General features: G+C 43.4%; 1 protein-coding gene across 3 annotated transcripts in view; it reads right to left on the minus strand.

Moving 5' to 3' along the window:
• PAFAH1B1 (platelet activating factor acetylhydrolase 1b regulatory subunit 1) overlaps positions 1–25,688 on the minus strand; it is an 84,259-nt gene that overhangs the window by 15,511 nt on the left and 43,060 nt on the right. For all 3 annotated transcript variants that reach the window (XM_083379817.1, XM_083379818.1, XM_083379819.1), the window contains exons 4-10: positions 25,610–25,684; positions 23,551–23,757; positions 18,026–18,194; positions 12,841–12,943; positions 10,569–10,797; positions 3,949–4,050; positions 3,435–3,591 (exon numbers count right to left, since the gene is read on the minus strand). In XM_083379817.1, coding sequence (XP_083235943.1) covers positions 3,435–3,591; positions 3,949–4,050; positions 10,569–10,797; positions 12,841–12,943; positions 18,026–18,194; positions 23,551–23,757; positions 25,610–25,684 — 1,042 coding nt within the window. The remainder of the gene's footprint in view (positions 1–3,434; positions 3,592–3,948; positions 4,051–10,568; positions 10,798–12,840; positions 12,944–18,025; positions 18,195–23,550; positions 23,758–25,609; positions 25,685–25,688) is intronic.

The raw sequence follows: 25,688 nt of genomic DNA on the forward strand, positions 1-25,688 counted from the left end.
GGGGGAAAAAGCTAGTGTGCATGGAATAATTCTACTGAAATTGAATTTAAAAGTTTATGAACTAATATCACTTGAACTATGGGTACAATCCCAACGCCTCATACCCGCACGACATCAGGATTAGGTAAGCCAACTAAAAACACAAACTACTGAATGAAATGAAATACTGTCAATTCTTATACAAAACATTAGTCAATGTTTAATAAAATTAATAACGAGTAACATCCTAAAGCATGCTGGCTATGGACTTCTGGGAGTTGACGTTCACACATCTTAAAAGTGGCTAAGGTTGAGAAATTGTCCCCCCCCCCTTTCCCATGCCAAATATGTCTTCACTTCCAAGTTTAGAGATTTAAAGTCAACCCATTAGGTGAAGGCCATGTGTTTAAACCAATAAAGCAAAGTTTATATGCTCCATTCAAATTTAGTCAACAGGAACAAGTGAGAATTCAGGCATCTTCTGCTTAGGTTTTGACCAGCTCTTACAAGCTCTGTGGTGGACCCTAAGCAATTTAGTAACGAGTCTGAAGACTGCTGTGTTTAATTTATTATAAGGTTCTTTGGACTGCAGATGCTACTGCCAATTTACCTATTAAGTGCCACGAATCAAACAAATGGAATATGAGCATACGCAATGCTGATGCTAATACAAGCTTCTTGCATGAATCTTTAAACTCCTATCATGGTTCCCAACAGTTAAAATCCCTTTTCTTGAGCAAGAGATAAAGACAGGCCTCCATTGCTTCCTCCCACAAACTGTTTCCCTTCCAGCCTTAGACTTCTGGAGGTGAAACACCAGTCATATGTACAGTATTCCAAGAAGAATGTTCCAGTACTGTGGCACAACCTGCCTCCAGAAGTTCTGAATGCTCCAACACTGGATGTTTTTAAGAAGAGACTGGACAGCCATTTGTCTGAAATGGTATATAGAGCAGGGCTTGCCTAGCCGTGCTGAGGAGAAAGGGAGAGGTTTCCATGCTGAGCCATGCTGGCTCAAGAATTCTGGGAGGTGAAGTCCACGAGTCATAAAAGAGCCAAGGTTTGCCTACCCCTGGTATAGGGCTTCCTGACCGAGCGGAAGGTTGGACTAGAAGACCTCCAAAGTCTCTTTCAACTCTCTCATTATCGTTGTTGTTATTGTGATGATGATGATGCTATGGGCAGCAAGAAAGGGTACCAGATACAGGGTACACTTGGAAGGGACCTTGGAGGTCTTCTAGGCCACCACCCCCACCCCGTTCCAGACATATGGCTGTCCAGTCTCTTCTTGAAAACCTCCAGGGTTGGAGCACACACAACTTCTGAAGGTAAAGCTGTTCCACTTTCATAGTTGCACATAACCACAAATGAGAAAGCATCACTGCTGCTATCCTGATCTTTGATGTTACTGAAATCCTGTTCTCACTCTTAAGAAGTTTCTCCTTAGTTCTAGGTTGCTTCTCTCCTTGATTAGTTTCCATCCTTTGCTTCTTGTCCTGCCTTCAGGTGCTTTGGAGAATAGCTTGACTCCCTCTTCTTTGTGGCAGGCCCTCAAGTATGGAACAGTGCTATCATATCACCCTTAGTCCTTCTCTTCGTTAGATTTAGATTTAAATTAGTTCAAAACAGTGTTAAGAACAAATTGCTACGTATCCAACCCTTCTAGAGCCAGACAGCAAGCTACAAAAGGCAAAATGTAGGTCTTAAATCCCTTCTGTCCCCACCACCTGACTATAACATTTGTACTAGCTAACATAGCTAGCTAGCAGTGGCTGGCAAACATGCAGAATGTGCTTCCACATGCTCTGAGAACAAAGATTGGGTGGGACAGACAGAAAAAGCAATATTCTCTGAAATAGAGGTACAAACAAATGGGAAACATGTTTTATTTCATGTTTGGAACAAAAAAGCCGAGTTACAATGCCATCAAGTGTTCCAGGCCAGCCGTGTTCCTTTGCAACAAAGCCTTGAAACATAAGAGCTTTGCTTTAAGCTCAGAATCCTCTAAATGGAAAATGGCCTAACTCTTTGAGCGTGTCTCCTATGACCCGAACATTTCAAACAATGCTGCTAGAAAGAAGCTGTTCCAAGAATGAAGCTGAGATATTTCCAGGAACAAATTGTGAAACAAACCACACATTACTGGTGTCAAATATACTGGTTAAACCTAGAAAAATAAAGAGTAGCTGTAGAGGTAGTTCTGGACTTATGAGACTGAACTGCATTTGCTAAATGATGTGGTTGCTAGGTAAGCCATCACACGACTGGGCCTGAATTCAGAACTGTTCTACTGCAGCTGTTAAGCAAATCATGTGAGTTGTTAAGTGAATCACATGGTTATGAAGTAAATCTGGCTTCCTCAATTGACTTTGCCGGTTGGAAGCAAAGCAGATTTCTGTCAACGGTCTAGACCAGGGGTAGGCAACCTCGGCTCTTTTATGACTCATGGACTTCAACTCCCAGAATTCCTGAGTCAGCTGACTCAGGAAATCTAGGAGTTGAAGTCCATGAGTCATAAAAGAGCAGAGGTTGCCTAGGCCTGGTCTAGAGATTATGTAGGTTTGATCTATAACTTTATATCGAGAAAGGGAAATAAGTTTTATTCCTCCTTGGAAGAAAAGCAGTGGGAAGTATTCTGAAGAATAACAGGATTTCAGTAACATCAAAGATCAGAATAGCAGCAGTGATGCTTTCTCATTTGTGGTTATGTGCAACTATGAAAGTCGAATACTGACAGAATAACTTCAAATTTTAGTTTGGAGAGGGGTACTAAAATACATGTTCTATAAGAAGAATTAATCAACTGATTGGGGGGGGGGGAAATAAAGCTCAGATAGTTTGGCTACCAAATGAGGACCCACTGGAAAAGACCCTGATGCTGGGAAAGATGGAGAGAGATGGCAGAGGAGGAGATGGTTAGATGGTGTCACTGATGCAGTGGGCATGAGTTTGGGCAGATTCTGGGAGACAATGGAGGATTGATTGGGGTGTGTGTGGGTGTGTGTGTCTGGCTGGCTGGCTGGCATGCTATAATCCATGGGGTCGCAAAGGGCTGGACACAACTTAGCAACTGATCATCAACAACCAGGAAAAAATAAAGGCTAACTGAAGATATGATCAGTAAGAGCAGTTCCCTCTACAAGCATGCAGAATGAGTGGGGAAAAAAGACTATTAAGAGAAGCAGAAAAGGGGCAGGGGTGGGAATCCATGATTTATGTGTATGGAGAGGATTAAAGAAACAACTGGAATTTCCTTGCACGAGCTTTATTGATGGAGGCGAGTTGACTTGATGGGGAATTGTTGACTGGTTTTTTTGTGTTGTTTTTTTTTGGTTGAGGTGTGATGCGTTCAACATACAAGCCCAGCTCCTAGTCACAGAGCAAGGCAAGGAGGCTCTGTCTCTCTCTCTCTCTCAGTGGCACACGCTACCAGCACACTTAATGCATATACATACCCAACGAGGTAACAAAATGTTCGTGCGCGTTAAGAGTCTTCATGCATCTTTTGTTCTTGTAGTCCCAGACACGTAAGGTCTTGTCATCGGCACAGCTCAAAATAAATTTACCACCAGAGTGGAACAGGACACCACGTACCCAGTTATCATGGCCCACCTTTTAAGCGAAAATAGAAAAGGGGGGGGGGGGGAGAGAACCAAAGTCACAAGCAGATCACAGCTGGATATCTGAGTATGAATAACACAAATCTAAATCCAGAGCTCAGATTACGTTGCTCCTTGCCCCAAATTTGCTACATGCTAGAATTAACAGCATTTTGAGTTTCTTGGGTGGAAATGGTAACCTGTTTTTCTAGCCTTCCTTCAAGCTCTCCCAATTCTATTTATTCTGATGCCTGCACTTGGATTCCTCAGAGAATGCCTGAGCACACCCCGTAAGAAGTGCAGATCTATTCCCTCATGTAGCAACTAGGCAAGAGTTGCAAAGCAAATGAACAGAGAAAAGGGAACTTACAAGGGTCATAAGGCACATGCCAGTACTAATGTCCCACATCTTAATGGTCTTGTCTCTAGATCCAGAAAGCAGGAAAGGCCCAGGCTTACCGCTCTTCTTAGTCTACAGGGGGAAAGAAAAAAAAAGAAATACTTTGTAAAAATTAGATATTCTGCACGAAGAAGGAAGGAAACAATGTGGAGACTTTTAAGTGAAGCTCTAAGCATTTTCCCTTCAAGATAACTCAGAAGGAACACAACCGCAGAGAGTCTCCCAACAGGTAGGCACATGGTCTCGAGGAAGACGAAGTTGCTCCTGTGTGCTCTAAAATAGATGCCACTGCAGATTATGTTGAAAGCATAAGGACGCTGTCTGGTGAGAATCTATAGCATTCATTACAATTATTGCAACCACAGAAAAGGGGCAAGACGCCAGGCCAACTTTCATATGTTCTAAATCCTCGCCCATTGTGGCTGCTGGGATCCAGCAGAGATGGTTGGACTGGACTGGTCTCGGGAGATGTAAACACACCTGTATATTTTGTTGGTTTGGTTTTATTATTATTATATAGACTGTACACTGCTTAGATTAGCTTGAAGTGGCACAAAAAGGTGTGTGCGCGGGGGGGGGGGGGGGGAGAAGGTGCCTGCACACAACCTACAGTCTTAATTTTCTTGAGACTGTATCTTTTGACATCACTGACCATGAAACAGCGCTGCAACAGCTCAGAGAGTTAAGAAATACAGGATCAGTCTAGGGAAGTTTTATTCCTATCTGTAGGACCGTCCCCAGAGAGCTTCGAAGGGCAGATTTCGCTTGAGTTGTCTATCCAAAGCCCACTGGAAGACACCGGGTGATCACTGCGAGATTCAAGACCATCTCTTCTCTTGTACCTTCCTAAGTCAGAGATTCTGTTGAGAAGGAGGGTTCCAGACCCATGGATTATTAAAATACCTTCTCTATGGCAGAAGGTACCATTTCTTCCAAAGGAAGACATGCGCTGCGCATGGTCCTTTCCTTGACTTTAAACCTGTCACCAGAAACAGAGCTGCCCTCAGTGGTAAGGAGGAGCTAAGCCAGGGCTAGGCAACCTCGGCTCTTTTATGACTCGTGGACTTCAACTCCCAGAATTCCTGAGTCAGCATAGCTGACTCAGGAATTCTGGGAGTTGAAGTCCACGAGTCATAAAAGAGCCAAGGTTGCCTACCCCTGATCTAGGCCAAGCTTCAGCGCTTAAGACATAGCATACCTGGACTGAATAATTGCCTCTTATTTTGCTTTTTAAAATTTCATTAAATAAATTTTGTTCTTTTTTTTATTCTTGACCGCGTCCGTTGTTTTTTTTTCCGTGATTCTTTGCACATGTAAGGGCTTTCTTGTTATTCGCTTGCAAACTGCTCAAAGCTCCTCCAGGAGGAACGGAGGTAAAGAAATAAAATAAAATAAAATAAAAAACAACAACAGAGCTGCTTAAGTCTCAGCCAATGAGCACAACTCATCAATTCAAACAAAGCAAAACAAAAAAGCAAAACAAACAAATCCCCCCCGAAAAAATCTGTCCAATATAAAATTTAAAAAAAACAACACTTGTCTCCATCCAAAAAAAAACCCCTCTGTGGAGTGTTTCACAGAATGAACACTTCACTTTGTCTTCACTGATTTTTTTTAAAAAATTCCATTTATATCCCGCCCTTCTCCGAAGACTCAGGGCGGCTTACAAGCTTAGCAGTAGCCTTCATTCTATGTATATACCTGCTTATTAGGGCTTTCACACACACCCCAAGCGGCATTATTACAAAGTCAGCTTAATTGCCCCCAACAATCAGGGTCCTAATTTTACCTACCTCGGGAGGATGGAAGGCTGAGTCAACCTTGAGCCTGGTGGGACTCGAACCTGCACTCATTGCAGGCAGCTGGTGTTACTTCAGGAGGCATTAGCCCACTGCTCCACCAAGGCTCTTTTGAGGGTTGCTTTCATTAACAGAGGAGACCCGTTGAGGAAAGTGATTTTAGAACTGACAAAGTTTGAAGATATCCCACAGCCAGGCTAGATATTATTAACTTCTGCCCGTGTAAGGATTGCTGTATTGGGGATTTTTGCCTTTTATCCGGGTTAGCAGAAAGAACGTGACCTGAATAACTCCCGAGTCTCACATTTTCAAAAAAGAGAGAGACTGTACTAATTCACGCCATGTTTTCTCATCAAGTACAGCAGGGGTGTCAAACTCAATTTCATTGAAGGCCGCATCAGCACTGCGGTTGCCCTCAAGGGGGCCGGGTGGGCGTGGCCAGGGTGGGCGTGGCCTACTGGGTGGGCGTGGCTACAGTGCGTATGGCCTACTGGGTGGGCGTGGCCAGCTCTACACCGTTCGCATCAAGGGTGCCTATGGGGGCCTGGGCAGGAGTGGGACAGATCTGAGGGTCTCTGGCAGAAAGAGGGTCTCTGGGCCAGGGCCAAGGCAGTGGGGGCCGTTCCCTCACTGTTTCCAGGATGGCTTCGCGGGCCGCATGAAACCACTTCGCGAGCCGGATCTGGCCCCCTGGGCCTTGAGTTTGACATGTCTGAAGTACAGTATCACCCTCCAGTCTTGGTGACCTCAGGTGGGGTTAGATCCAGAACATGCAAGACATCTGACAGCATGACGTTGAGAAGATTTCCCATTATGTTCAAATATGAAACCTTTCAATTTTTTCACATCGAACTTGTGACCGCGTTTAGGGTAACTACTTGGGGAATTGTTCTTAGCTGATCTAAAATAAGATATTATTACATCGGAAACAACGGCACCAGAATGGAGCAGTTTGTCCGTTCAGACACAATGATAAAATGATACAATTTTGTACCATGCATCGTCTTCCATTAGGCCTCCCTAATTTGCCTCCTCTTTTCCTACGCTCCAGGAGAACCATTTCATTTAGAGCAGGGGTAGGCAACCTCGGCTCTTTTATGACTCATGGACTTCAACTCCCAGAATTCCTGAGCCAGCCAAGCTGGCTCAGGAATTCTGGGAGTTGAAGTCCATGAGTCATAAAAGAGCCGAGGTTGCCTACCCCTGATTTAGAGGTTCACAAGAACCGATTAAAGAGATTCCTCTAAGACACTGTCTACGGAGATTCTCAGTCACCCACGTCACAGGTATCCCAAAGAGGCTTTTTCACGAGGCAACTGGACTTCCCTGTTTTTCTTTGAAGACGTTTCGCTTCTCGTGCGAGAAGCTTCTTCCGCTCTTCAGAAAAAAAAGAGCGGAATAAGCTTCTTGGACGAGAAGCGAAATGTTTTCAAAGAAACACAAGGAAGTCCAGTTGCCTTGCGAAAAAGCATCTTTGGGGACCCCTAAGAACATGTAGAAATCCAGAATTAAACAGGACATGAAACACTGAAGACAATTAAGTAGCAACCGGGTAATTATCGTTGGCATGCTGGAAAAGGGAGCCTGAAGCACCTTATGATATGATTTACTCTTAAATGTCAAAGATAAAAACAGAACTTCAGACACAAAGCTACTTCTTGACATCAGCCTTCCACAAGCTGGTTCCCTTCAGAAATGTGGGCAACGCTGACTGGGAATTTTTCAAGGGAGTGCCTCAACCGTCCTAGTCCATGGCTTTTCAACCAGTGGTACGGGTACCACCTGTGGTACATTGGCACCTGGTAGGTGGTACGTGACCATCCTAGAAAAGCGGTAGCGAGACGGCTGGAGCTGCAGAGCTGTTCAGGGCTCACTTCTGCTAAGTCCAGAAGAAGCGCCGATCAGCTGGAATGTTGCAGCATCTCCAGGGTCTTGTGATTTACATTCAGATGCTTGGCAACTGATTCATATTTATGATGCTCACAGTGTCCCAGGGTCATGTGAAGTGACCACAACCTGCTGCAACCACCCAGCAGACGGTGTGTGTGTGTGTGTGTGTGTGCGCGCGTGCGTGTGTTTGTAAAAACCAAACACCCCCCCACCCCAACCCCGCTGCCAATCCTCAACAGAAATGCTCACAACAATGAAACAATGAAAACCTCGGATAGGAGGAAGAGCACCGCCGGGCGGGCAGGCAGGTGTCTTGCTCGGCTGTGGCTTGGGGGGCACTTTTTTCAGTGCCACTTTAACTTCGAACACTCACTAAGCAAACTGTTGTAAGTCAAGGAGTACCTGTACTTCATCACTTTTTTCTTTCTTTTTTTTTTTTTGGTCATCAAGTTTTTGACACCTTGCTAGGCAACTGGTGGTACTTGAATGTTGCCATATCCTAAAGGTGGTACAGTGTGTGTGTGTGTGTGTGTGTGTGTGTGTGTGTGTGTGTGTGTTTCTCATCCAAGAAGCTTCTGTAGTTTTGGAAAAGCACCTTTGGGACAACCGTGACCCAAATGACTGAGATCTCCATAGTCATTTAGTAAATGAATTTTTCACAGAGCTGCTGGCATGGCTAGGAATAGAACCCAGAAGCCTGCTCTGCGTAGCTTGCCCTCTGAGGACTTTATTCATAGAAAGAAAAATAACGGTCATGGAGTAGGATGGTTAGAGTGGTGAGACACATAATAAAAATGAACTTCACACACTGATTACCTGATGCATAAATTGTACTGCAATGCAGGTATGGCTCCCTAGGAATCTAGCCAGATTCCCCAGGCCAAGCAGCAATTTGCTAACATGGCCAGCCATGGCTCCATTTACTCATTCTAACCACATCCACCAGAGTCACTTGGCTGAGATGGGCGGCTATAGAAATCGAATGAAGACACGAATAAAATGAAAATCCACTCGTTTCTTCTCCTATCAACCTCTTTGCCTTCATGCCCTATTAAATACAAGGCAATGATATGGCTTATTTGGAAAAACACTTAAGATGAAATAACAGCTCCTTTACATTGACTTCCAACTGACTGCAAAGCAACATGAAGAGCTTCTGCTGTAAATCTTGTGTGACAAGGGAGCAGGTCATTCACAAAATCAACTGTTGCCCGTGCTCACGGTTGAGAAGATCATCATACTTAAGGCCCTTAAGTATGCTATGGCCAGAGGTTACTAACGAATGAGAATTTGCCGGTGGTGGGCCTACTCATATTCTCCTTAGAGGCATTCAGTTAGATTTCATTTATGCTTCGCTGAAATGCTAAGCTAAAAACCTAAGGACTCATAGCATTAACAATCCTTCTGCTGCCCAAATGATCAACTGCCACTTCTATATTTGAATTTAGTCATTTTTAAAACATCTTTACTATCTTAACAATCTTAATCGTTGATTCCACTCCAAGAAAGACTACGGTATAATTCACATAGGTAGTCACAAGGGGTTTTTTTTTGGGGGGGGGAGGGTGGCTTATGCCTATTTTGTTAAGTATAGGCTATATTTGGAAGTAGGGAATTACAAATGATTTTAAATAAATGTTGAAACCACCCCGTTTTTTTAACAGAAAAAAAAATGAAAATGAAAAAAAATCCACCTAACAATACCGATCACCCAAAGTAGCAGGACTGTGCTGAGTCTTCCCCAATTTGATGCTATCTATTCCTCCAAATCAGAGGTGGGGAATTGTGACCTCTTTATGACTTGCGAACCTCAACTCTCAGAATTCCTGAACCAGGAATTCTGGGAGTTGAAGCCTGCAAGTTGTAAATGGGTCACAGTTCCCCACCCCTGCTCTAAATGTTTCAGACCTACAGCTTCCACAATTCCCCAATGAGATTACTGAGTTATATTGCAATGCATCATAATATATTATAGGGAGTCCTTGATTTACGACCATTTGTTCAACAATGGTTCAAAGTCTCAGAAAAAGTGACTTCTGACTTGTCCTCAAAGTTATGACGGTCACACTACTGAAATTGCAGTTTGGTTGCTTGTCAACCAGCTTACATTTACGACAGTTGCAGCATCCTGAGGTCATGTGTTCATGATCTTCAACCTTCCCAATTGGCTTCCAACAAGTAAAATCAATTTAGAAGCCAGATTCACTTAAGTAATGTGCAATTCACTTAATGACACATGCTTTGGTTAATGGCCATGATAACAATGGTGGTAAAATCAAGTCTGGTCATGTGATCACTCATTGTGACCACACCAACCTATAAGAGAAATCCCGGTTGTGGGCTTAAGTCAGGGACTATTTGTATGACTCATAGAAACATATTTAGATAATTTGATATCACACAATTCTGCTTGCAATGGAAAGCTTTCACTATACACCATTAAAGAATTGAATAGAATTTTTTATTGGCCAAGTGTGATTAGACATACAAGAAATTTGTCTCCGGTGCATAAGCTCTCAGTATACACACATACAACAGCAAAATGGTATCTCATAGATCATAAATCATAGTTACAATCATTAGTCATCAGATACAAACAAGTGTTAAATCATAAGATACCAATAAGAGAAAGATAGTAGGAAAGATGAGAAAAGATGAGAAATGAGAAGATGAGAAAAATGGTAGTAGCAATAGCTACTATGGGTAAATTTCTTAGGCCTAGACAGTGCTGTGGGAATTAAGTGTTCAGCAGAGTGATGGCATGGGGCAAAACAACTTGTCTTTGGTTCTATGAAGAGGATAAAGATGATTTCCCTTGGAAGAAAATCCAAAGCATGTCAAACTCTCCAAAGGATAGGTTGCCGAACCAATAAGGATGTTTCTCTAAGTGGAATCTCTTACCTCAGATCCTGTAGCTTCCAATATGGTGGAGTAAGAGCTCTCGGGAGCCCAGGAAATACACTCTACTACATGCTCATGTTCTCTAAGTTCAGCTTTGCACTCCTTTGTTGCTACCACCCAGACACGCACGGTCTGGTCATTAGAACAGCTGGCAATCAGCGTGCCATCCTGGTTAGGTCGTACCATGCGGACCCATTCTCGATGTCCCGTGAAGGTCTTCACACAGTAGCTGTTCACGAAAGAAAACAGGTTATATTAAAGCAAGATTGCTACAGAAAACAGAATGAACAGAATGGATGGACTGTGAATAATTCAGGTGGCTGCATTTTTTTTAAGTGCTAGCCTGTAGTCTTGCCAACCTAGTTTAGAATTTTTTGTTATTAAACTGGGTTGGGAAGGCTACGGGGCAGACGAAAAGGGAGGGGGGAGAGCAGTTAAAGAAATAAAAATTTGAACAGGAGCACAAAATAGTCTTGGGAGGTTTTCCAGGATAGCCACTAATATTTATTTATTTTATTTTATTTTATTAAATTTATATACCGCCCTTCTCCCGAAGGACTCAGGGCGGTGATATCAGACCAAGTCTACAGAAAATATCCAAAATATTGGATATGCTGAAGAAAGACAGGAAATCTGAGATCACTTTCCTTGCAAGTCTAAAGAAATGTATGTATCGCACTTCCCATGCTCCCGGGCTGTAGTACGTGACAAATGAAAAGAACTATGCTTATCCACAACAAATACAGTTTTTAAACTGGGATTGTGTAAACTAACAACACAGGCTGAAGGCAACACTTGGTTTTTGTGTAGTATGCCAAAGACCATATTTTAAAATCGAGACAACCAGGATGAAGGACAAAACCAAGTGATTCAATGTTGAGCTGAATTAACATGATCACTCTCCATGCACTGTTTTCCCCCCTCCAATTTGCAAATTACAAGGTTTTCAGATACTATATTAAATCACTAAGTTTCAGCCGTGAACAGAATTTCAGTCTTTATGACAAGTGGTTTAAAACAAAAAAACAGAGGGGAAAATGTCACTATACAAGCCCAGAGCTTCATAGAGGCAATTTGCCTTTATTTCTCACTTGTACATCTCTTGTGCTAAAATATAACAACCATACTGGCTACAGAGACTGGTCTGTTCCTAGTAAATAACCTTCTGCTCAGGCAGATAATGGAGCAGGAATCCATGTTATGAAATACTGGAAAACTTGTGATCAAAGGTCAGAATCCAAGATGCTGTCTCCAGGAACAAACAGAGGCCTTCTGCGTGGTGTTACACAATTAGCATGGAAGTTTGTATTGGCAAAGAAAATACTTTGCCTTCCAATACACCAGGAGAACCAGGAAAGCTATGAACAGGTTGGCACATATTTTAACCAGACTTGGTTATGTTGCGGCCTAACCCACCACAGGTCAAGCATCTGTTGATGGTCATCATCTACTAATTGAGCAATCAGAGAAAACTATATCTGGTGAACAGCTTTGTTAGTTCTGCATCAGACTGGTCTTCCCTATTACCTGCCACTTGATCCTGTTAACTTAGAGATGCTGAGAAGTCAATCTGAATTTTTCTCTATGAAATGCCTTTCTTCCACTACAAGCCAATGGTTCTTCTATGGCAGGGGTAGGCAAACCTTGGCTCTTTTATGACTGGTGGACTTCAACTCCCAGAATTCCTGAGCCAGCTTGCCTGGTTCAGGAATTCTGGGAGTTATTATTATTATTATTATTATTATTATTATTATTATTATTATTATTATTAATTATTATTATTATTAATTTAATTTGTATACCGCCCTTCTCCCGAAAGACTCAGGGCGGTGAACAGGGCAATACATAATAAAAACAGGATACAAAAATTAAAAAGTAATTAAACAGCAATGCCCATAAATAAATTAATACACATTAAAAGTTAAGACCGATTTATAAAACCCAACCCCATCCCATCAGGCCAGGCCAGATTGTTCAAAAAGGAAGGTTTTGAGATCGCGCTGGAAGGAGTGAAGGTCGGGGGCCGTCCGGAGCTCAACCGGCAAGCGGTTCCATAGGTCTGGCGCGCCCACAGAGAACGCTCTCCCCCTGGGGGCCACCAATCGACATTCTTTGATCGGAGGCACCCTGAGGAGGCCCTGAGTTGAAGCCCACCAGTCATAAAAGAGCCAAGGTTGCCTATCCCTGCTCTATGGTGTTCATCTCATTTCCTAAAGGCAAGTCTAAAGATGTATCGTTTCACCTTCATATAAATATATCTGCAAGATCTTACCCTGTTTGAATTTCCCACATTTTGATGGTTTTATCCCTTGAAGCAGATACTATATAATCCCCATTGGGCATGATGGCTACTGAAGAAACATTATGATCATGTCCTACAGGGGGGAAAAAAAAGAAAGAAAGCACAAACTCACATTAAGTTCCCATGTGACTTTATCACAACGTATGTGAATACCATTATTGAATTCACCCCTTCACACAATTCTATATGACACCCAAGTGCCAAGCTGGGTGCCTTCCAGATGTGCCAGCTTATAACTGCCATCAATCTCAGTCAGCATGCTGCCATATGTTAATCGTCAAGAGGCAAACAAACAAGATGGGATGCTGAAAAAAGCACATAGTATGCTTTGGCAGTTGCCTGGCTATATATATATATAATGATTTGTTGCACAGCTTCTGAGGAATAATTGTGGGATGCTAATTAAACCTCAAGAATACACATTTTCATCCCAGGTACTTGAGCAAGGAGCCTCAGCCCTTAAGATTGTAACCTTGCAGATATTTATTTATTTATTTATTTTTATTTTATTACATTTATATACCGCCCTTTCCCGGAGGACTCAGGGCGGTTTACAGGGTAATTAAAAACCAAAAATACAAAAGTTAAAAACCAAGTTTAAAAAAGATTAAATTTATCCCTGTATAAATAAAACCCCAATTAAAATAAATTAATCCTCAGCCTGGGCCAGAGAGCTCGAAGAGCCAGGTCTTCAGGCCCCGGCGGAATGAACGGAGGTCGGGGGCAGGCCTCAGCTCCACTGGCAGCTGGTTCCAAAGGGCAGGCCCTATCCCTGGGTGTTACCCGCCGGCAATCTCTTACCGGTGGCACCCTGAGAAGACCCTCCCTGTGGGAGCTGCTGCCGGCATCAAGTTCCCTTCGTCCAAGTTCCCACTGGACGAAGGGAACTTGATGCCGGCAGCAGGTGTTCCCTCAGATATCCCGGACCCAAGCCATGTAGGGCTTTATAGGTCATCACCAGCACCTTGAATTTCACCCGGAGGGCAACCGGAAGCCAATGCAGCTCGCGGAGTAGAGATGTTACGTGGGAGTATCGGGAGACCCCCATCACAACTCGCGCGGCCGCATTCTGCACCAGTTGAAGCCTCCGAGTGGTCCTCAAGGGCAGCCCCATGTAGAGAGCGTTGCAGTAGTCCAAACGGGAGGTCACGAGCGCATGAGTGACTGTGCGTAGGGAATCTCGGTCCAGATAGGGTCGCAACTGGCGCACCAGGCGAACCTGGGCAAAAGCCCCCCTGGTCACGGCTCCTATATGGTTTTCAAAATTGAGTCGTGAATCCAGGAGGACGCCCAAGTTGCGAGCCCTATCAACGGGGGGTAACACCTCACCCCCCATCGTTAGAGATGGAATAGTCTGGTTGACCCGAGATGCCGATATGCACAGCCACTCAGTCTTGGCGGGATTGAGACGAAGCCTGTTTCTCCCCATCCAGACCTGGACCGCCTCCAGGCAATGGGACATCATGGCGAGGGCATCACTGGGTTGGTTCAGGGTAGAGAAAAAAAAATGGGTATCATCAGCGTACTGATGATACCCCACCCCGAAACCACGAATGATCTCACCCAGCAGCTTCATATAGATGTTGAACAGGAGGGGCGAGAGAACCGACCCCTGAGGAACTCCACAAATGAGAGAAAGAATTGAAAGAATCTGGAAATAGCAAGGGAGCGGCTTCATGTTGGTATGCCCAAGAATTTTAAATCAAAGAAAGATTGCTACCGAAATTTTTTTTTTAAAAAAAGGACAAGTGGCACCCTTGACTTTAGGCAACCTATCTATTCTTTGAATCTGTAATCAAAGCTTCGTCATCTGAATGGGCAACTGGGGGGAATGGTGTGTATATATGTATATGTGTATGTGTATGTGTGTGTGTGTGTGTGTGTGTGTGTGTATATACCGTATATACTTGAGTATAAGCCGACTTGAGTATAAGCCGAGACCCCCAATTTCACCCCCAAAAACTGGAAAAAGTTGTTGACTCGAGTATAAGCCAATCCGCCGTTCTGCAAGCCTCTGCCGTCAGCAGAGGCTCAATCCGCCATTTTGCAAACCTGAATACACAGGAATACCCTGTGTGGCCGCGGCTCTCGGGGAAGCCCTGGCTGTCCGCTTCCTCGCTCCACGCTGCCATTCGGGGCCCGCGCGTTCCCCGGGCAAATCGCGGCGCCCAGCAGGCGGGGAAACACGCCCGCTCCATTCGCCCCCCCCCCTTCCCTCAGGAGACGCGAAGCAAGTGACCGCCCGGAGCTTACCGAGGACTTGCTTCGGTGCTTCCAGGATCGCGTGCACCTCTCCCAAGCCGCCGCCGTCCGGAGACCTGCCGAAGTTTGGGGAGGTTTGGGGAGGTGCGCGCGCACCTCCCCAAACCTCCCCAAACGTCGGCAGGACTCCGGACCTCCTTGCCTGCTTCTTTCCGCAGCGGAAAGAAGCAGACCTCCGCGCCCTGCTTGCCTGCTTCTTTTCGCTGCGGAAAGAAGCAGACCTCCGCGCCCTGCTTGCCTGCTTCTTTTCGCTGCGGAAAGAAGCAGACCTCCGGAAAGAAGCAGACCTCCGCGCCCTGCTTGCCTGCTTCTTTTCGCTGCGGAAAGAAGCAGACCTCCGCGCCCTGCTTGCCTGCTTCTTTTCGCTGCGGAAAGAAGCAGACCTCCGGAAAGAAGCAGACCTCCGCGCCCTGCTTGCCTGCTTCTTTTCGCTGCGGAAAGAAGCAGACCTCCGCGCCCTGCTTGCCTGCTTCTTTTCGCTGCGGAAAGAAGCAGACCTCCGGAAAGAAGCAGACCTCCGCGCCCTGCTTGCCTGCTTTTCGCTGCGGAAAGAAGCAGACCTCCGCGCCCTGCTTGCCTGCTTCTTTTCGCTGTGGAAAGAAGCAGGCAAGCAGGGCGCGGAGGTCTGCTTCTTTCCGCAGCGAAAAGAAGCAGGCAAGCAGGGCGCGGAGGTCTGCTTCTTTCCGGAGGTCTGCTTCTTTCCGCAGCAAAAAGAAGCAGGCAAGCAGGGCGCGGAGGTCTGCTTCTTTCCGGAGGTCTGCTTCTTTCCGCAGCGAAAAGAAGCAGGCAAGCAGGGCGCGGAGGTCTGCTTCTTTTCGCTGCGGAAAGAAGCAGGCAAGCAGGGCACGGAGGTCCGGAGTCCTGCCGACGTTTGGGGAGGTTTGGGGAGGTGCGCGCGCACCTCCCCAAACCTCCCCAAACTTCGGCAGGTCTCCGGACGGCGGTGGCTTGGGAGAGGTGCGCGCGATCCCGGAAGCACCAAAGCCTCGGCCGCGCACAACTCGGTAAGTTTTTTTTGTTGACTGGAGTATAAGCCGAAGTGGAATTTTTCAGCCCAAAAAGTGGGCTGAAAAATTCGGCTTATACTCAAGTATATACGGTATATGTATATATATACACACATATACATATATACATATACATAGATGTATATGTATATATATGTTTTCTGAGGTTTTCGTGGGTGTTTGTATGTAGATCTTTGGTCATTCGGGTTTTTTCCCCACGTAGAATTGAAGCAAACTGACACCCACTATAAAAACATGGCACCATCACAAACACGGAGCCGAACAAAAGCAGCACAACTCACCAGTTCAGGTCTAAGGCTGGCAGCTGTGACCAGCCCATCCACTCAAAACACACCCCCACCCAATCAGAACACAGCCCCCATTCAAAACACACTCCCACCCAATCAGAACACAGCTAACCCCCCACCCAATCAGAGCACACCTCCACCCACAGAACACACACCCCCTGGCAGTTTAAAAAAGAGGAACAAACAGCCACTACCACACACTTCTCCCAGAACGAAGCTGAAGCCACCAGCCTGAGGATGACGGATGAGATTTCGTCGAAACATTGCTCTTATACCTTCAATTCTACGTGGGGGAAAAACCCGAATGACCAAAGATCTACATATCTATATATGTATATATGTGTGTATGTGTGTGTATGTAGATAGATAGATAGATAGATAGATAGATAGATAGATAGATAGATAGATAGATAGATAGATAGATAGAGATAGAGATATGAATAATCACGGACTGGCAATCCCAAAGAGGACACAGCACTGCAGACATTTAGAGTGGATTACTGAAATATAAAAATTATGCCTGGCGCTAAAAGTTCTTGGCATTTTCTAAGCTTGTGGGGAATGGCTGTTCCCTGCAGACATTTAATTATCTGGCTAGGTAATATCATCAGTGTACAGAAGAGAGAAATCTTAGCTGTTGCTAAGATTTGGCAGAAATTGGGTTAAAGTCACAACACTTGGAGGGTAACAGTCTCTCCATTCACTAATCCCCAGGGAGAAAGTTTGTAGACATTATCCACTGGTTTTTAGCTGCTCTTTTTGAAAAGTAGCAAACATTTTCTGCCTCTAGGCTAGAAAACAGTGCTACTCAACTTCATCCAAAAGCAATAAACTTGTTTTCAGAAACATGCTCTGCCTACTGGGGCTCTTTAAAGACACTCTCAGGAAGCAAAAAATCTCTGAATGCCTCTCAGCCATGGCTACAGTTCTGAAACTGTAGAACAGGCAAGTTTTTGACTCAAAGAATTGAAGAGAAGAACATTTTCTGCTTTTGAATACATAACAATAGTAAAATGAACCAAAATGGATGCTTCCAGTGGTTACTGAATGGCAATGGCATTATAGTAAACTAAGAGTAAGCACTACAGCTTTTAGCTCCCACTCAACATATTATGCTGCATGAAACCTGTAACACTTTAATATTGGTAGAGTACAACAAAGTTAAATTATAAGCAGCCAATAATAACAAAATACACCACAAATAACAGATTAGTGACAAGAATGTTTAACATGTGCATTCCAGGGTTGTGAGTCATGTCTCCCCATGTTGTGCACCACCCTAGAAAACAACCTGCTAATACACAAAAGGGGAGCTTAGGATAGAACTATGGCATCCATGGAGAAGATGCTACTGCATGGAAAAGCTTTTAAGGATGTGAGTTGCTGCCTGCTACACAAAATGCTCCAGCACATGGGTATCAAGCTGCATACGAGAACTAAGCCCTGGGATGAATATCTTGAATGTGATGTCCTCTGGTTCACATCATCATCATCATCATCATCGTAAGAGAGAAGAGGTACGTACCTAGTTTTTACTTTTATCTTTTTATTGCTAATGATTTTTAAATAATTCCTTACCATGCATGGTTCTGATGCACTCAAAGCCTTGGAAATCCCATAACTTAATGGTCATATCTGCAGAACAAGAAGCCAATAGCTTGCCACTATGGTCGAAGGAAATATCCTGCACAGAATCTGTGTGGCCTTTCAGGGTGCGTTCAAAATCACCTGTCTCGTAATCCCATACCTAGGAATTAGAGAAACAAATTGGTAAATATATATAATTCCACAAACTTTTTTTTGTGTGCGTTTGTTTCAAAAGTATAAGGGACGTGGTGGCTCAGTGGGTTAGGACGCTGAGCTTGTCGATCAGAAGGTCGGCAGTTTGGTGGGTCGAATCCCGAGTGCCACGTAACAGAGTGAGCGCCTGTTACTCGTCCCAGCTTCTGCCAACCTAGCAGTTCAATAGCACGTAAAAATGCAAGTAGAAAAATAGGGACCACTACGGTGGGAAGGTAACAGCGTTCCATGCGCCTTTGGCGTCTAGTCATGCCGGCCACATGACCACGGAGACGACCTTGGACAAGCGCTGGCTCTTCGGCTTTGAAACAGAGATGAGCACTGGCCCCTAGAGTTGGAAACGACTAGCACGCATGTGTGGGGGAACCTTTACCTTTGTTACTTCAAAAGTACAGGTAGCCCTCCTGGTCACATGATCAAAATTCAGCTGCTTGGCAACTGGTTCATATTCTGAGGTCATGTGATAGGGAAGCCAAATTCATTTAACAACTGTCTTACTAACTTAACACCTGCAGTGATTCATTTAACAACTATGGCAACGAAGGTTGTAAAATGGGGCAAAACTCACTTAACAACTGTCTCGTTTAGGAACAGAAATTTTGGAGTCAACTGTCACCATAAGCCAAGGAGTACCTGAAACTATTTGAATCATTATTTTAACACCCATTTGTTTGTAAATCAATGTGCATGCCATCTCAATCATAAAAAGATTCTAAATACAGAATTACCAAGTAAATAAGTAAAAGAAACAAAAGGGCAAAATTAACATTAAAAATACATGGCGCACATCAAGGAAGGCAACTAAACAAATATATCGGCAACTAACCAGCATCAGGGAACCCAACTGCTATACTGTATACCACACCTGTCAGAAAAGCCATTATTTGTGGCTTTATAACCCAACAGTTGCATTCTGGCCCACTTGTAGCTTCATCAAGGGTAGTCCCTAGTACAACATGTTGCAACAGTCCATATATGTGGGTACTGAGGCATACGTAAGAGGGCTTCCTAGTTCAAATAGGCAGTAATATAAATGTGAGAAATAAATAAAGAGAAAAGAAAAGGGATGCGATTGGTACAGAAGATGAATTTGTACAAAAACTCTCTTCTGCTCATGGCTGCCCTCTCCTCATAGAGCTGGAGACAAAAGTCGAGAACCACCAAAATTAGAGCCTTGGTGGAGCAGTGGGCTAATGCCTCCTTAAGTAACACCAGCTGCCTGCAATCAGTGCAGGTTCGCATCCCACCAGGCTCAAGGTTGACTCAGCCTTCCATCCTTCCGAGGTAGGTAAAATGAGGACCCAGATTACAAAGCTGACTTTGTAATAATGCCGCTTGGGGTGTGTGTGAAAGCCCTAATAAACAGGCATATACATAGAATGAAGGCTACTGCTAAGCTTGTAAGCGACCCTGAGTCTTCGGAGAAGGACAGGATATAAATGGAATTAAAATAAAAAAATTTTTTTAAAAAAATTGCATATCGGTTCTTCCCAGACCAGGCAATCCTTTGAAGAACTGAAGATGGCAAAATCGCTGTGACTGGCGGGTCCCTGAAACCCAGGAGACTCAGTCTTGCTAGAGTTGAGCTTAAGCTTCTTTCTTCTCATCCACAGCCATAACCAGACACTAAGGCAGGGCTTCTACAGCAGGGGTGTCAAACTCAATTTCATTGAGGGCCGCATCAGCACTGCGGTTGCCCTCAGGGGGGCCGGGTGGGTGTGGTCAGGGTGGGCGTGGCTAGAGTGCGTATGACCTACTGGGTGGGCGTGGCCAGCTCTACATCGTTCGCATCAAGGGTGCCTATGGGGGCCTGGGCAGGAGTGGGACAGATCTGAGGGTCTCTGGCAGAAGGAGGGTCTCTGGGCCAGGGCCAAGGCAGTGGGGGCCGTTCCCTCACTGTTTCCAGGACGGCTTCACGGGCCGCATGAAACCACTTCACGGGCCGGATCCGCCCCCCCCCGGGCCTTGTGTTTGACATGTCTGTTCTACAGCATTGATTATTTGGCTAAAGATCAAGATATAGAACTGGACTTGATCAGCATGCAGTGTCAAATTCTGTGGGATTTCACAAAGCAAATGCCTTGGGTCTTTTCCAAAGAAAAAAGGAGGGTGTTTTTTTTCTCTCTCCTAAAAAAACACCAATTAGAAACTGGCCCAAAGGAAGAAGAAACAGAACAAAATAGAGCCATTCCCCAAATATCCAGAGACGATCCAGAAGGATACCATAATCAATGATATCAAATGCTATTGGGAGATCAAGCAGGACCACATCACTCTTGGACCACCCCCCACCCCCCAATCACCAACACCAAAGTTCATCCACAAGCACAGTCAGTACTATATGCAAATTTTAGATAATTCACTTTTCCCAGAGTCCTTTGAAGTCACTGCATACCACATTCTCCATAATCTTCCTCCAAAAGGAAAGATTGGAAACAGGTAAAACATTATTATACCAATGCTGGGTCTAGTGGTGGTTTTCTCTGCCTAATAGATCAACTTGTCAATTCAAGGATGAATTAACCACCACCTGAAGCCAGTAGTTGATCACTTCTCACAAGGTCTTACATTTATCAGGGGGAAGAAGGATCTATTACGCCAGGGGTCTTCAAACCCGGCCCTTTTATGACTGGGGACTTCAACTCCCCCACGTGCCTGGCTGAGGAATTCTGGGAGTTGAAGTCCACAAGTCATCAAAGGGTCAAGTTTGAAGACCCCTGTATTACACAGTTGGCAATGCTGACATTCCAAGCACCAACAGATTCCTCAAAATCTAATAAGATTTTAGAGAGAAGATCTCTGATTAAAAAAAAAATAGGGATACTAAGATACGCTTAAAAAGGTCAGCAACTTCTCAAATTAGATTTAAGCATATTCCCCATGAATTAAAACTTGTTTGCAAACTACACGAAGAGAATTCACACATGTGCATTTTGTGGGCACATAAGAGGTTTCTGTTGCCCCCAAAAGCAGAGCGCACTGTCAGCTAAAAATATAAATGGTTGATCCATACAGTGCATATAAGAATTGTAACTAGCACAAAAAAGAAAAGAAAAAAAAAGAGGCAGTTTCCTCTCTCTCGTGATGTTTTTACCCAGAGTTTTCTCTTGTACTTTTATGCTCTAGTCTCAGGAGCTATACTATTAAGAACTCTTGAAACCACAAAGACATAACAAAAGCTGTTTTTTAAGGCACACTTAACAATTCAATGGTTCAGAGGGATGTATTATGCAATTTCTTCAAAAAAAAATCATAAAGCTTTACTCTAAAGCAGGGGTGTCAAACTCAATTTCATTGAGGGCCGCATCAGCATTGCGGTTGCCCTCAGGGGGCCGGGTGGGTATGGCCTGGGTGGGCGTGGCCTACTGGGTGGGCGTGGCTAGAGTGTGTATGGCCTTCTGGGTGGGCGTGGCCAGCTCTACATCGTTCGCATCAAGGGGGCCTATGGGGGCCTGGGCAGGAGTGGGACAGATCTGGGGGTCTCTGGCAGAAGGAGGGTCTCTGGGCCAGGGCCAAGGCAGTGGGGGCCGTTCCCTCAGTTTCCAGGATGGCTTCGCGGGCCGCATGAAACCACTTCGCAGGCCGGATCTGGCCCCCAGGCCTTGTGTTTGACATGTCTGCTCTAAAGGCACACACAAAGCATCTCAGCCTTTTTATTTATTTGTATGCCATTCGTTCCGGAAGACTGTAAGCAACTGACAATCAGAAACATCTTTTCCCCACCACCCGTAAAAGAAAAAAAATCCACCCATAAAATAAACAAACCCAATATCATAATTATACGAACAAGAAAAATGTACAAAGTATACATCTGCTAGATTCAAATATTCAATCACAGCCTGCCTTTTTCCTGAGCCTGACGGGCCGGGGGGGGGGGGGGGGGGCAACAATCAGGTCTTAAAATCTTCTCCAAAAATCCAGAAGAGAAGCAGCAGGGGAAGGAATTCCAGAGTATTCCTCAACTTAACAACAGTTCATTTTAGTGACCATTTGAAGTTACAACGGCACTGAAAAAAAGTGACTTATGACAGTTTTTCACACAACTGTTGCAGCATCCCCGTGGTCAGGTGATCAAAATTCGGATGCTTGGCACTAGTTCATATTTATGACCATTGAATTGTCCCGGGATCAAGTGATCAACTTTGGCGACCTTCTGACAAGCAAAGTCAATGGGGAAGTCAGATTCACTTTACAATTGTGTTACTAACTTAAGAACTGCAAAGATTCACTGAACAAGAAAGGCAAGAAAGGTCATAACATGGGGCAAAATTCACTTAATAATTGTCTTGCTTAGCAACAGAGGTTTTGGCCTCAATTGTGGTCATAAGTCGAGGATTACCTGTACTGGGGCCAATCACTTCCTTGACAAGAGACAAAATTCTAAGCAGATTTGTTCTAAAAATAATTTTTTAAAAGCCCCAATTCTCATCAAGACGGCCAGCCTGCATCTTGGCTTCCTCACTCAAGACTACAAAAGAGACACATAGGATGAGAGGGGTTTTAATCCAATAATCTTCATTATTTTTACCTAATTAAAATTAGCATAATAAGATAGGGGTAAAGTTAGTCTTCTCCATGGCCTTCTTCTATTCTAGAAAGAAGAAATAATAAATAGTAGTAGAAATGTAAACAGTGGCAGAGGTAATGCATTTTTTAAAAAATCCTCCCTTTTCTTATTGCTTTTCTCCCATCACTTTCAAAATTCTTTACAACTCTAGATTGAGAATCAGGCATAATCAATTCAAGATTAGATAAGTGTTCATATAAACTAGTTCCCATCCCCTGCCTGTTACAACCAAACATGATGTCATTTCAGTCAGATGCTAAAAACCTTTGGAACAATAAAAAAGGCCCATCTTTTGATGACTTGCATTTTTTCCAGAGGAGGAAAAAAAACAACTGGAAAAAGTCACAAAATACGAACACCTGCAAATAGAAATAGAATTACTTTGGGAAAAGATAGAAAAACAAATGTGGTATCAATTGTAACAGGGCCTTGGGTGCAACCATCTGGAGCACCACCTGAACACCATCGCCACTGACAAAATCACCATCAGTCAATTGCAAAAGGCAGCCTTACAGCTTACGTCCTGCAACACCACCTTGGGAACCATCAAACAATACCCATATACTATGTCTTTGGAAAAGACTCAAACGGTGGATAAAAATGCTAAATCAAGGCTAAACAGCTGGCTGTGTGACCAACAATAAGTATCAAAGGACCTTTAGTCATTGTTCAGCCATTTGTACCAGACATTTAGACCCAAAGTAACAGTAGAGTGCATAGGTTATGAAGGTCCTACCTTTATTGTAGCATCCTCTGAAGCAGAGACCATAACACTGAAAACTGGATGGAAAATTACTCTTGTGACTGGACTTCTGTGCCCACTTAATGCGTACTTTTCTGGAGGACGGGGAATCCATTCTTTAGGATCTCGCTTCTGACCAAGAGGCCCACCTGATGTAAATTCTTCTTTAGCTTCATTTAATTTGGATTCTAATTCCATAACCTACATTTCGAGAGAATCAAAAGAAAAAGAGCTAACAAAGGACATGCTGTTGTTGTTGTTGTTGTTTTTTTTAAATTACCCTCAAACCCTGATCCTTTTTAAACAGGTTTAGGAATGAGAATAGTGTGTGGAAATTAACGAATGCCAGGCTTTATTTATTTTTTCTGATATTCTTTTTTTTGCCCATTTTTATTTTATTTACACATTGTACTTCTTAATTTTTTATTTACGTAAACAGGGCATATAAGCCAGCCAGAGCTAGTTTTGATCAGAGAGGTAGAGAGGCCCTCTAAGTACATATGTTCATACAAATATACTAAAAGCTCTCAGAGAATAATTATAGAACAGTGATCTCCAAATATATACTGAATACCAAACTTCCTCAACTTGAAATATAGTGGATTACAAACTACCTAATTTGCAAACATCACAAGAGGGATAGAGGATTAATAGTACACCCTGTCTAGAAAGTGTTGGTTGGGGAAAGTCTGTTATGTGCAGTCATGAAGTTATGTAACATAGCTTTCTAAAAGAAACTCAACAAAATTCGACATCTGCCTGGTTACTTTGAATCAATTCAGTCCTCTTTTTAAATTAATACTAAGGCAAAATAAATCATCTTTATCTGAGTAATAAAAATTTACCATTTTGTCTTAAAATATTACTGGATAATTCCATTTGTTATGCCGTCTTTAATTGCCAGTTTTTTTTCCTTCAAATTCTCCAGGCTAGTTTGTTTAAATTTTGGAACATCAATACATTTGAAAGCTAGGCAAATCCAGAGAAATTCCATTTTTTTTTGTAAATTCCTATTATCGCTTTCAATTTGTTCAACAAATATGTGTGAGGGGGTTGTACAGACGCATGTACAAATACACGCACACACACACACACACACACACACGAACACCTACATTTTATAAAAAGAAAAAATCATATCCTTCATGTATCCCCTTGGTTGCACTTAATCCTGGAATCATTGCACACTACTCAGAAGAAAGTATTTTCACAGTGCTTTTAAATTAAAAGCCATGGAAAAGATATTTAGTACCACTGTATTGGAACCATGGTGCTAATCAGCGTATTAGACCAAAAGAAAAAAGACTAAATGTCTTCTTTCAGAATATGCATCCATTTAAATTTATAAGACACTCAGTGTCTTAAAAATCCGTTTCGTTTACTGCAGTCCAAAGATGGTCTTATCCATCATATAATTACAAAATACTGGAATAATGAAGTATTTGGATAGTGCATCAGAATTAATTGCATAATCATTGAACACCTGAATTGCTTCAATATTGAAACAATGAATTAATATATGTTTTTATACTAAGGTTTTTTGGGGGGAGGGGGGAAAACTAAGTTAATATTACTTTTTGAAGAGCTCTCCTCAACAAATGTCAAATTATCTCATTCTACAGGATTTATACATTTATAAAAAAAAGTAAATGCTGTCTTTGTTATGTTTTTTTTAAAATAAAACGTTAATACGCCTTCTTTCTCTTCTTTTCCCCACCAACAACCCTCTGAGGTGGGCTGGGCTGAAAAGAGGGGGACTGGCCCAAATCACCCAGCTGGTTTTCATGGCTAAGGCAAGACTAGAATTCACATTCATTCTCCTGCTTTCTAGCCTGGTATCTTAACCACCAGACCAAACTAAATATTAAGATGAAGAAACCAGTAATTAAAAAGTATATAATATATACAGGCAGTGGATGGCCTTGGGCTAGGCTGAAACAGGAAATAAGATTTGTCCTGTGTCTGGGACTAAGCAAGTGTATATATATATCAGATGCTGCTTAAAAATCTCGGCACAGCATTTTTTTTGCCAGTAACACATGTTTCTACTTACTTTCTTTTGTAATCTTATAACTGATGTCCATTTTTTTTCCAAGAGCCCAGCATATTTCTTATCTAATTCTTCATTCTGA

Source organism: Vipera ursinii (assembly GCF_947247035.1).
Source record: "Vipera ursinii genome assembly, chromosome: 1".
Lineage (NCBI taxonomy): Eukaryota > Metazoa > Chordata > Lepidosauria > Squamata > Viperidae > Vipera > Vipera ursinii.